General features: G+C 43.1%; 1 protein-coding gene across 2 annotated transcripts in view; it reads left to right on the forward strand.

Moving 5' to 3' along the window:
• The window catches only part of pde4d (phosphodiesterase 4D, cAMP-specific), a 464,086-nt gene that overhangs the window by 41,594 nt on the left and 409,008 nt on the right, over positions 1 to 13,484 (forward strand). The window contains exon 1 of one of the 2 annotated variants that reach the window (XM_060932305.1): positions 3,937 to 4,259. The exons of the other annotated variant lie outside the window; for it this stretch is intronic. Coding sequence (XP_060788288.1) covers positions 3,937 to 4,259 — 323 coding nt within the window. Of the gene's footprint in view, positions 1 to 3,936; positions 4,260 to 13,484 lie in introns of those variants that run through there. 2 annotated transcript variants of the gene reach the window in all.

A 13,484-nucleotide genomic window follows, 5' to 3' on the forward strand; every position in this document is an offset into this window, starting at 1 on the left:
GAATCCTTTATACCACACATCATAATAAAATGTGTTTTAAATCTTTAAACGAATAAAAAAAATATCGCAAGAGTTCGAGTTATGATCTGCGGAAGCGTATTGCTGCCACACTCAAAAAAAAAAAAAATTGGCTTAGACTCAAGTAATTACGTGAAAAGATATTGTTAACAGAGTTATCACGTTTTTACAATATATTTATCATGTAATAACATCACGTAATTTCATGATACGAAATTATCACGTAATTTCATGATATTTTCATGTGATAATGTGAAAACACCTTATCAAGAAATAACGTGAAAATATGGTTTAACGTCCTAGGCTAGGCTACTTCCATTAAAAGCAGCCGGCCTCGCCTCGCCTACTGTAGAACTTGGGTCGAGCAAAAACACGGAGCAAAAACATGGCTGAATCCTGAATGACTCCTATTTGTATAAATAGGGGACTACATAGGCGGCAAAATGTAGTGTTTTTCCCTGCCATGGAAGTGCACTTGTATACTGAAGAGGAAGCAATTTGCATTACAGCCAGGAGGGCTGATAGAAGTGGCAAAACATTTTACTTTTTATCGTTTCTTTCACAACTTGAATGCGTTGAAACAAAAAATTATGACAAACTAACGCCACTTACACTAAAATATCGAGGGAAATTTGTAATAAAAACTTTACGGTCGGCAATTTCGACGCGGAAATTCTCGATCGGTCGGGTTACCGGAAACACACTTTTTTTTTTTTTTGCCTTACATGTATAGTTAGCTAAATAACCTTCTCCAACCTGATTTTTATCCTCTCAAAATCAGCATCGCAACTATGCTAGCACTGTTCATTCATTATAATTTCATTTTTTGATAGATAGTTAATCAGCTTTTACCCCTTTCCTCCCGTGTCTCCTTTCCTCGCGACTCCTGGCTCCCTCGCTTCGCGCCTCTCAATTTTCCAAAACAACCAATCTCTGGCGTTATCTCGTGCTGCATTCGCCACAGTCGGACATTGGAAATTCGCGCACGTAAATGTCAAATTGGCCGTAATTTTTCTTTGAATTCGTCGCTGCCAACTGGGGCAGGGGCGTCACTAGACCCAAGACCATACTGGGGCACAAAAGGGGCACAGGAAATGTATGCGAGCGCGCGAGCTAAAAATTTTGCACTATATTTATATTTATATTTTTTATATAATATATATTACATTTTATGTAATATATATATTTTATGTAATATATATTGATATTTATATTTAGAAACGGCCTGCTTAAAACTAGTCACTAGAGCTGTAAAACTCAAAATGATTACGAGGACACTGAATCCAGGTCAATCATTTAATAATAACAGTATGAATATTTGCAACATTTGTGATAATAGCAATGTAATACTTATACTGTTGGTAATATTGTAAAAGAACATATTAACATACAATACAACACCGCCGAGTTTTTAAACTCAACCAAGAGTACTTAATGGCCAACAGTATTCACACTTGATACCTTTTAAATCACCAAACATATCTTTGTAAGCACACGCATTTTCAGCATTGAACATCTCCAAACACAATCCAAAAGCCTCTAAAAGCACCACTGTGTGTGTGTGTGTGTGTGTGTTACAAAAATGACAGTGGAATTACTGTCTACTAACCTGTAAACAGTTGAAAAACACGGAGAGATGGTTTCCCCTGCTCTGAATTTCATTGCATCTGAGAGCTGCTGGAGTCTGCGGTCCCCATAGCAACCAAGATGTTACTCATGTCACGCGCACACTTTTTTCACATTGCTTAGTGTGCGCGAGGCCAGCCAAAACTACCAATGTAAAAGCATTGTAGATGGTCTTCTTCGCGCATCGGTTAGCCTACCCCACGTTATGAATTAATTAAATTGCAGCTATTCCCAAGTTTAAAATTCAGAGCGTTTCGTCACTGGATTTTTTTTTACTGGGGCACTACAGATCTATACTGGGGCACGTGCCCCAGTAAAATACCCCTGGCGACGCCGATGAACTGGGGTAGCAGCAGGGGTGGCAAGGCTTTCTTTTAGAGTGGCATATGCCACCCCGGTAGATCCGCCCATGGTTATTCACCCCCGAGCGCGCTGGAAACTGTTCCATTGGTATTCAGATTCAGTCGCGAGATGAGGTTGCCAGATCTCTCTATAAAAAGGTGACTTTGCGGTCTGAATCTGTGGAATATTCGTAAGCGAGGACTGGCAACCAGCAGTGGGTTGTGCACCAGCTGATCGGAACTCCAATGGAAAAGAAGCGTGTTAGTAACTGTTTATCTTGATTGGCTGTAACCTTGTAAGTGAAATGTTTGGCAACAATAGCGTTGTAGCCTGCCTACCCCCCCCCCCCCAAAAAAAAACAACTCTTCGGATCTACACGATTCACACAAGTGACCTATTTTGGGACCAAAACGGCGAATTTCGCCGAAAGGTGAGGAGTTTGCATGTGTGCACTACAATGTATCCATACTACATAATCTGCACCAGTCTGAAATTTGTCCAGTCTCTCCTTCACATACAGTACAGGCAACTGTCTTTTCATGTTATTGTGTTGTATGTTATCTGTTAATTGGAGGAGCATGTTACTCAAACACAAGAATTGCCCTGTTTTTGTCTACTCTGTATCCTGAAGACATATTATAATAAAGTTGACTTGACTGTAACCTAACAACCTTGTCTTACCTCACAACCAATTAAACCTACAGAAGCCTGTTTCCACCACTTGAAGAAAAAAAAAGAGGGTCATATCATGTCATGCGGCACGGTGGTGTAGTGGTTAGCACTGTTGCCTCACAGCAAGAAGGTCCTGGGTTCGAGCCCAGCGGCCAGCGAAGGCCTTTATGTGTGGAGTTTGCATGTTCTCCCCGTGTCTGTGTGGGTTTCCTCCGGGTGCTCCGGTTTCCTCCACAGTCCAAAGACATGCAGATTAGGCTAATTGGTGGCTCTAAATTGACCGTAGGCGTGAATGTGAGTTTGAATGGTTGTTTGCCTCTGTGTCAGCCCTGCGATAACCTGGCGACTTATCCAGGGTGTATCCCGCCTCTCGCACGTAGTCAGCTGGGATAGGCTCCAGCTTGCCTGCGACCCTGTAGGACAGGATAAGGGGCTCCAGATAATGGATGGATGTATGGAAAGCCACGTCATAATAATGAGAATGCATGTCTCCTAATTATGACTTTTTATCTTATTATGAGAGTATTATTAGATAGTAAGTCACAATTATGAGACAGGATCTAATAATAATGAGACAGAAAGCCATAATTATGAGAAAGTTATTTCATTATTATGAGATGTTAAAAAGTCATAATTATGAGAAACCTTCTCATTATTATGGTGGTGGAAACGGGCTTCCATATACACCAGAATGAACTCTCTCTCTCTCTCTCTCTCTCTCTCTCTCTCTCACTGGCATCTTTTTTTTTTTGCTTTACCAGAATAAAAAATAAAGAAAAAAATGAATTCACAATAGTTCTTTGAGACAATGGCGTGTGGTAGCTGAAGCTCACCTAGTGGGCGGAACCCGAGTTCTTTGCTTGGGAAAGGAGGTGCAAATGGGCGGGGTTTTGTTGGAGTGGGCGTGGCAACTGGTACGCACGGGAAGGTTTATAGACAAGCGCGCGCTCCGAGTAACTCAGATTCACTATTAAGACAAACCGGAAACGCGGAGTGATTGTAAATATGGACTTCAAAAACCTTTAAAATATATAAATATAAATTCGTATTTCTGTAGGCAGTAAATAGGATTAAAATATGACTTTGAAGCAAAAGAATAGATATTATTTTTGTATGTTAAGAATAACCTATGAAACAGGGGCTTAATTTAAGTTTTTGATCATAAATGGACATTTGGAGTCTAAGTATGTGGAACTAAGAGCTGTAAGTTACTTTAGGAACGTCGGATAAGTTGTGTGTTTTATATATATATATATACGGTATATAAAGAGTGTGAATATGGATGCCGGTGGTGGGGTGACGGCTCCATGCCTCGCTCCCAGCAGCGGGAAAAATATTCAAGCTCCCAAACATCTGTGGAAACAACAGGACCAAGTGGTTCTTCAGCATCAACCTCAGGTTCATGTCCAGCTCCAGCTCCAGTCCCAGCAGTGCCACGGAGCGCGGAAGAGCCACCGGGTGAGACAGCGCGGCTTCTCGGACAACGAGAAATACCTCTGTCCGAGGACGATGGATCGCACATACGCCGTGGACACCGGAGGTCGCCCCGGTCTCAAGAAATCCAGGATGTCCTGGCCATCGTCCTTCCAAGGACTCAGACGGTAAGACGCGTTCTTCCGCTCCTTTCTTCTTCTTCTTCTTCTTCTCGCTGCTTCTCTCTGACTCGCGGTGAGACTGAGCAGTCGGAAAGGGGTTCAGATTGCAACCGTTTGATGAGTCTCGCTCAAAGCGAGCCGAACTTTCTGCCGCTACATTTGTATCGAAACAAACGAACAGTTCGGAAAGCGCTCTTCGCGAGCCGCTTCTAGTCACGTGACCTTTCTTACTCGCGAACCGACTGGGTTTATTTCTCCTGTCGTTTACATCACACTGAATATCCACACCTTACTGAGCTTATTTTAATTAAAAGTGCTTTCTGAGTGAAAATGGGTGTGTTAGAGCAGGAAAACGCTATAGTCTAATGTTCAGGACAGAGGGAACTCCAGGGTCAGGGTTGGGAATCTGTGCATTAAAATATGAATGTTCAGGACAGAGGGAACTCCAGGGTCAGGTTCCGGCACCTGTGCATTAAAATGTGAATGTTCAGGACAGAGGGTACTCCAGGGTCAGGTTCCGGCACCTGTGCATTAAAATATGAATGTTCAGGACAGAGGGTACTCCAGGGTCAGGTTTGGGAATCTGTGCATTAAAATGTGAATGTTCAGGACAGAGGGTATTCCAGGGTCAGGTTTGGGAATCTGTGCATTAAAATATGAATGTTCAGGACAGAGGGTACTCCAGGGTCAGGTTTGGGAATCTGTGCATTAAAATATGAATGTTCAGGACAGAGGGTACTCCAGGGTCAGGGTTGGGAATCTGTGCATTAAAATGTGAATGTTCAGGACAGAGGAAACTCCAGGGTCAGGTTTGGGAATCTGTGCATTAAAATATGAATGTTCAGGACAGAGGGTATTCCAGGGTCAGGGTTGGGAATCTGTGCATTAAAATATGAATGTTCAGGACAGAGGGTATTCCAGGGTCAGGGTTGGGAATCTGTGCATTAAAATATGAATGTTCAGGACAGAGGGTATTCCAGGGTCAGGGTTGGGAATCTGTGCATTAAAATATGAATGTTCAGGACAGAGGGTATTCCAGGGTCAGGGTTGGGAATCTGTGCATTAAAATGTGAATGTTCAGGACAGAGGGTACTCCAGGGTCAGGTTTGGGAATCTGTGCATTAAAATATGAATGTTCAGGACAGAGGGTATTCCAGGGTCAGGGTTGGGAATCTGTGCATTAAAATGTGAATGTTCAGGACAGAGGGAACTCCAGGGTCAGGTTTGGGAATCTGTGCATTAAAATATGAATGTTCAGGACAGAGGGTATTCCAGGGTCAGGGTTGGGAATCTGTGCATTAAAATATGAATGTTCAGGACAGAGGGTATTCCAGGGTCAGGGTTGGGAATCTGTGCATTAAAATATGAATGTTCAGGACAGAGGGTATTCCAGGGTCAGGGTTGGGAATCTGTGCATTAAAATGTGAATGTTCAGGACAGAGGGAACTCCAGGGTCAGGTTTGGGAATCTGTGCATTAAAATATGAATGTTCAGGACAGAGGGTACTCCAGGGTCAGGTTTGGGAATCTGTGCATTAAAATGTGAATGTTCAGGACAGAGGGTATTCCAGGGTCAGGTTTGGGAATCTGTGCATTAAAATATGAATGTTCAGGACAGAGGGTACTCCAGGGTCAGGTTTGGGAATCTGTGCATTAAAATATGAATGTTCAGGACAGAGGGTACTCCAGGGTCAGGGTTGGGAATCTGTGCATTAAAATGTGAATGTTCAGGACAGAGGGAACTCCAGGGTCAGGTTTGGGAATCTGTGCATTAAAATATGAATGTTCAGGACAGAGGGTATTCCAGGGTCAGGGTTGGGAATCTGTGCATTAAAATATGAATGTTCAGGACAGAGGGTATTCCAGGGTCAGGGTTGGGAATCTGTGCATTAAAATATGAATGTTCAGGACAGAGGGTATTCCAGGGTCAGGGTTGGGAATCTGTGCATTAAAATATGAATGTTCAGGACAGAGGGTATTCCAGGGTCAGGGTTGGGAATCTGTGCATTAAAATGTGAATGTTCAGGACAGAGGGTACTCCAGGGTCAGGTTTGGGAATCTGTGCATTAAAATATGAATGTTCAGGACAGAGGGTATTCCAGGGTCAGGGTTGGGAATCTGTGCATTAAAATGTGAATGTTCAGGACAGAGGGAACTCCAGGGTCAGGTTTGGGAATCTGTGCATTAAAATATGAATGTTCAGGACAGAGGGTATTCCAGGGTCAGGGTTGGGAATCTGTGCATTAAAATATGAATGTTCAGGACAGAGGGTATTCCAGGGTCAGGGTTGGGAATCTGTGCATTAAAATATGAATGTTCAGGACAGAGGGTATTCCAGGGTCAGGGTTGGGAATCTGTGCATTAAAATGTGAATGTTCAGGACAGAGGGTATTCCAGGGTCAGGGTTGGGAATCTGTGCATTAAAATGTGAATGTTCAGGACAGAGGGTACTCCAGGGTCAGGGTTGGGAATCTGTGCATTAAAATATGAATGTTCAGGACAGAGGGTACTCCAGGGTCAGGTTTGGGAATCTGTGCATTAAAATGTGAATGTTCAGGACAGAGGGTATTCCAGGGTCAGGGTTGGGAATCTGTGCATTAAAATGTGAATGTTCAGGACAGAGGGTACTCCAGGGTCAGGTTTGGGAATCTGTGCATTAAAATATGAATGTTCAGGACAGAGGGAACTCCAGGCCAGGGTCAGGGTTGGGAATCTGTGCATTAAAATATGAATGTTCAGGACAGAGGGTACTCCAGGGTCAGGGTTGGGAATCTGTGCATTAAAATATGAATGTTCAGGACAGAGGGTACTCCAGGGTCAGGGTTGGGAATCTGTGCATTAAAATGTGAATGTTCAGGACAGAGGGTACTCCAGGGTCAGGGTTGGGAATCTGTGCATTAAAATGTGAATGTTCAGGACAGAGGGTACTCCAGGGTCAGGGTTGGGAATCTGTGCATTAAAATGTGAATGTTCAGGACAGAGGGTACTCCAGGGTCAGGGTTGGGAATCTGTGCATTAAAATGTGAATGTTCAGGACAGAGGGTATTCCAGGGTCAGGGTTGGGAATCTGTGCATTAAAATATGAATGTTCAGGACAGAGGGTACTCCAGGGTCAGGGTTGGGAATCTGTGCATTAAAATATGAATGTTCAGGACAGAGGGTACTCCAGGGTCAGGGTTGGGAATCTGTGCATTAAAATGTGAATGTTCAGGACAGAGGGTACTCCAGGGTCAGGGTTGGGAAGCTGTGCATTAAAATATGAATGTTCAGGACAGAGGGTACTCCAGGGTCAGGGTTGGGAATCTGTGCATTAAAATGTGAATGTTCAGGACAGAGGGTATTCCAGGGTCAGGGTTGGGAATCTGTGCATTAAAATGTGAATGTTCAGGACAGAGGGTATTCCAGGGTCAGGGTTGGGAATCTGTGCATTAAAATGTGAATGTTCAGGACAGAGGGTACTCCAGGGTCAGGTTTGGGAATCTGTGCATTAAAATATGAATGTTCAGGACAGAGGGAACTCCAGGGTCAGGGTTGGGAATCTGTGCATTAAAATATGAATGTTCAGGACAGAGGGAACTCCAGGGTCAGGTTTGGGAATCTGTGCATTAAAATATGAATGTTCAGGACAGAGGGAACTCCAGGGTCAGGTTTGGGAATCTGTGCATTAAAATATGAATGTTCAGGACAGAGGGTACTCCAGGGTCAGGGTTGGGAATCTGTGCATTAAAATATGAATGTTCAGGACAGAGGGAACTCCAGGGTCAGGGTTGGGAATCTGTGCATTAAAATATGAATGTTCAGGACAGAGGGAACTCCAGGGTCAGGTTTGGGAATCTTTGCATTAAAATGTGAATGTTCAGGACAGAGGGAACTCCAGGGTCAGGTTTGGGAATCTGTGCATTAAAATGTGAATGTTCAGGACAGAGGGTATTCCAGGGTCAGGTTTGGGAATCTGTGCATTAAAATATGAATGTTCAGGACAGAGGGTACTCCAGGGTCAGGGTTGGGAATCTGTGCATTAAAATATGAATGTTCAGGACAGAGGGAACTCGAGGGTCAGGTTCCGGCACCTGTGCATTAAAATATGAATGTTCAGGACAGAGGGTACTCCAGGGTCAGGTTCCGGCACCTGTGCATTAAAATGTGAATGTTCAGGACAGAGGGTACTCCAGGGTCAGGTTCCGGCACCTGTGCATTAAAATGTGAATGTTCAGGACAGAGGGTACTCCAGGGTCAGGTTCCGGCACCTGTGCATTAAAATATGAATGTTCAGGACAGAGGGTACTCCAGTGTCAGGGTTGGGAATCTGTGTATGAAAATGTGAATGTTCAGGACAGAGGGTACTCCAGGGTCAGGTTCCGGCACTTATGCATTAAAATGAATCTTCAGGGCAGAGGGTACTCCAGGCTCAGGTTCCGGCACCTGTGCATTAAAATGAATCTTCAGGACAAAGGGTACTCCAGGGTCATGTTCCGGCACCTGTGCATAAAAATGATTCTTCAGGACAGAAGGTACTCCAGGGTCATGTTCCAGCACCTGTGCATTAAAATGAATCTTCAGGGCAGAGGGTACTCCAGGGTCATGCTCCGGCACCTGTGCATAAAAATGATTCTTCAGGACAGAGGGTATTCCAGGGTCAGGGTTGGGAATCTGTGTATGAAAATGTGAATGTTCAGGACAGAAGGTACTCCAGGGTCATGTTCTGGCACCTGTGCATTAAAATGAATCTTCAGGACAGAGGGTACTCCAGGGTCATGTTCCAGCACCTGTGCATTAAAATGAATCTTCAGGACAGAGGGTACTCCAGGGTCAGGATTGGGAATCTGTGTATGAAAATGTGAATGTTCAGGACAGAGGGTATTCCAGGGTCGTGTTCCGGCACCTGTGCATTAAAATGAATCTTCAGGACAGAGGGTACTCCAGGGACAGGTTCCGGCACCTGTGCATTAAAATGAATCTTCAGGACAGAGGGTATTCCAGGGTCAGGGTTGGGAATCTGTGTATGAAAATGTTCAGGACAGAGGTTCATGAAAATGTCCAGGGTCAGGTTCTGACACCTGTGCATTAAAATGAATGTTCAGGACAGAGAGTACATCAGGACTAGGTTTGGGAATCTGTGCATTGAAATGTGAACGTGAAGGACAGAGGGTACTCCAGGGTCAGGGTTGAGAACTTGTCCATGAAAATGTTCAGGACAGAGGTTCATGAAAATGTCCACGGTCAGGTTCTGGCACCTGTGCATTAAAATGAATGTTCAGAACAGAGGGTACTCCAGAACCAGGTTTGGGAATCTGCATTAAAATATGAATGTTCAGGACAGAGGTTCATGAAAATGTCTAGGGTCGGGTTTGGGAACCTGTGCATTAAAATGAATGTTCAGGACAGAGGGGACTCCAGGGTCAGGTTTAGGAATCTGTGTATGAAAATGTTCAGGACAGAGGGTACTCCAGGGCCATGTTTGGGAACCTGTGCATTAAAATGAATGTTCAGGATAGAGGGTACTCCAGAGTCAGATTTGGTAATCTGTGTATTAAAATGCTCAGGATAGAAGGTACTCCAGGGTCAGGTTTGGGAATCTATGTATGAAAATGTTCAGGACAGAGGGAACTCCAGGCTCAGGTTTGGGAATCTGTCCATGAAAATGTTCAGGACAGAGGGTACTCCAAGGACTAGGTTTGGGAATCTGTGTATTAAAATGTTCAGGACAGAGGGTACTCCAGGGTCATGTTTCAGCACCTGTGCATTAAAATGAATCTTCAGGACAGAGGGTACTCCAGGATCTGGTTCCGGAACCTGTGCATTAAAATGTTCAGGACAGAGGGTTCTCCAGGGCCATGTTTGGGAATCTGTGCATTAAAATGTTCAGGACAGAGGTTACTCCAAAGCCATGTTTGGGAATCTGTGTATTAAAATGTTCAGGACAAAGGGTGCTCCAGGGTCATGTTTGGGAACCTGTGCATTAAAATGAATGTTCAGGATAGAGGGTACTCCAGAGTCAGATTTGGTAATCTGTGTATTAAAATGCTCAGGATAGAAGGTACTCCAGGGTCAGGTTTGGGAATCTGTGCATTAAAATGAATGTTCAGGACAGGGGGTACTCCAGGGCCATGTTTGGGAATCTATGTATGAAAATGTTCAGGACAGAGGGAACTCCAAGTTCAGGTTTGGGAATCTGTGTATTAAAACGTTCAGGACAGAGGGTACTCCAGGGTCATGTTTGGGCACCTGTGCATTAAAATGAATCTTCAGGACAGAGGGTACTCCAGGATCTGGTTCCGGAACCTGTGCATTAAAATGTTCAGGACAGAGGGTTCTCCAGGGCCATGTTTGGGAATCTGTGCATTAAAATGTTCAGGACAGAGGGTGCTCCAGGGCCATGTTTGGGAATCTGTGCATTAAAATGTTCAGGACAGAGGGTGCTCCACGGCCATGTTTGGGAATCTATGTATGAAAATGTTCAGGACAGAGGGAACTCCAGGCTCAGGTTTGGGAATCTGTCCATGAAAATGTTCAGGACGGAGGGTACTCCAAGGACTAGGTTTGGGAATCTGTGTATTAAAATGTTCAGGACAGAGGGTACTCCAGGGTCATGTTCCGGCACCTGTGCATTAAAATGAATCTTCAGGACAGAGGGTACTCCAGGGTCTGGTTCCGGAACCTGTGCATTAAAATGTTCAGGACAGAGGGGACTCCAGGACCAGATTTGAGATCCTGTTCATTAAAATAAATGTTCAGGACAGAGGGTTCTCCAGGGCCATGTTTGGTCATCTGTGCATTAAGATGTCAGGGCAGGTGGTTCTCTGAGACCAGGTTTGGGAGCTTGTGCACTAAAATGTACAGGATAGGGTTTAATACAGGACCATCTTTGGTAACCTGTGGTTTAGTGGTTTCCCTGAATTATCTTGTGCTGATGGAGCTTATTTGTTGTATTATTAAATCTGAATTTTGTTGAACTAGTTGTGTTACAGCAGTGAGAATCCTCCAGTTTGCAGGATTGTTTGCAGTTTGATAGATTTGATGTAGGATTGTGTGGCACAGCACGATCCCCATCAAGACGTAAACTAAAAACTGAATACTAAATTACACATACATCTGGCAGATGAACCTGCAGTATTGGGACATGCACAAACAGAATTCGAGACGGTTTCTTCCCACAGCCTTAAGACTACTAAATAACTGACTACTAATGAAGTACTAGCTGGATATTTGCAGCATATTGCACATTATCTTTGTACTGTAGTGTGTAAACTACTCTATTGCACTACTCTACTGCACATTTTATTTACCAACCAAACTATTTCCATATGCTAATATTAACCTGCATTACTGTTATCTTCTGTGTCACAGCTCACTGTTATTCTCATGCTGCACAATTCAATACGTAGTTTGCTATCATACTTTTTATTAGACACACACATTGCTTATACTTTGATTATATATTGAGCAGTGTTTGTATTTTGCCTTTGTTTAATTTCCCCCTTACATCTATTTATTCTGCTCCTGCAGTCCACTTGTATTTGAATCTTTGTGCTCTTCCTTCTCAGTGCTCTAACATGTGTGACTTAGAGTAAAATGGATGAAGAAAGGAAATGAACTAAAATGTGCAGTGCAGTGCAGTGTAGAAGGACTCCAGGGGCATGGTTGGGAAATGCTGGTTGAAATTGTGCCTAAGGATATAAACATATATACAGAACACCCTCCTGAGAAGTTATTTCAGTCATGACCTGCTTTGTGCTGGAAACGGGAATGAAAGCAATCATAGACGGGCCTAGCAGACAGTTCATGGGCAAAGGAGTCCTTTACTTGTGTTTGCATATGTTTTATATGCAAACAACACTAACTCTGGCATGGCAGCTCTATTTGATAAGTATTGTCAACCGACGGTGGTTTTATAGGCGTAAAAACATCTTCAGTTTCACCTGTCGGCTCTGTTTCACAGCGTGTCTAAGACCCTGCTCCACTTTAATAAGCAAATGCACCGAGGTTATATTGAGCACAAACTAAAAAGTTCTGTCACGCCGCCCATCTTTATGCCAGTAATTGCTTTTTAAGTCAATTCACAATCCATTTACTCATTACACAAGATGATTTTTAGAGAGAACGAACCTGATACTCATTATAGACACATTAGGTTCCCTGACTCATCCATGAGTAATATAGTACACGAAGATTTTCTAAGTATTTAGGATTTTTTTTTTAAAAGATGAACCCCTGTTTATATGAATGTCCTACAGAAACGATTAGATTTTTTTTTTTTTTTCTGGTTTAAGGTGAGCGCATTATGGCTCAGCTTTCAAGATAAGAGACCTACACTATCAAATAAAGTTTTAAAGGTTGTAAATAAGACTGGGATTTGATTCAATCCATGCTTTTATGATAGACTATTTCTTAGTTTTTGAGATGCAATTTTTGAAAAGTAGCCTCTTTGGAAAGCTAGGGAAAGGTGACATTTTACACAAGCAGGTTAAACACCGAAAAAGAAATTGAAACTATGGAGTCAATTTATAGTTAAATTTATTGACTGGTTCTACTCACACAGATTAACCCTTTAAATCCCATAAATGAATCATGTCCAAACTTAAGATTTCTAACTTTCCTATAGGTTACTGTATTTACAGAATAATACGCATTATTTTAAGATAAACTATATCAGGTAAAACGAAATAGCACTATTAACTAATAAAATAAGAACAAATCACAGTAATACTTTCAGTATTATTAAAAGCCACCTGGGGGGCAGAAGAGAACTCACTGTAGCTTTTGTCTTTTGCATCGCCAGTTACAGCCTCATAATACAAACACCTGAATAATTTATTCCTCACTGTTGGGGGGGGAATATAGATGAATATATTCAATTTCGAGTGAGGAATACGAAACTGTAACCGCTGGTGTTTTAGAGTTGAATTCAACATTACATTTAATAATTTATCTAAGCAGTTTCTTGAGCCAATATGTCCTACTTTATCAACCCTAGCAAATTATCATTGTTCAGTCTGTGCTGAAGAAAAGTTGCTCATCCTTCGTTCAGCTTCCTTAACATAAAGTGTGAACAGAATAATCTGTGTTATGTACTCTGGAAGGGTGGCACGGTGGTGTAGTGGTTAGCACTGTTGCCTCACAGCAAGAAGGTCCGGGTTCGAGCCCAGTGGCCAGCGAGGGCCTTTCTGTGCGGAGTTTGCATGTTCTCCCCGTGTCCGCGTGGGTTTCCTCCGGGTGCTCCGGTATCCCCCAC

Source organism: Neoarius graeffei, chromosome 10 (genome assembly GCF_027579695.1).
Source record: "Neoarius graeffei isolate fNeoGra1 chromosome 10, fNeoGra1.pri, whole genome shotgun sequence".
NCBI classification, from domain to species: Eukaryota; Metazoa; Chordata; class Actinopteri; order Siluriformes; family Ariidae; genus Neoarius; species Neoarius graeffei.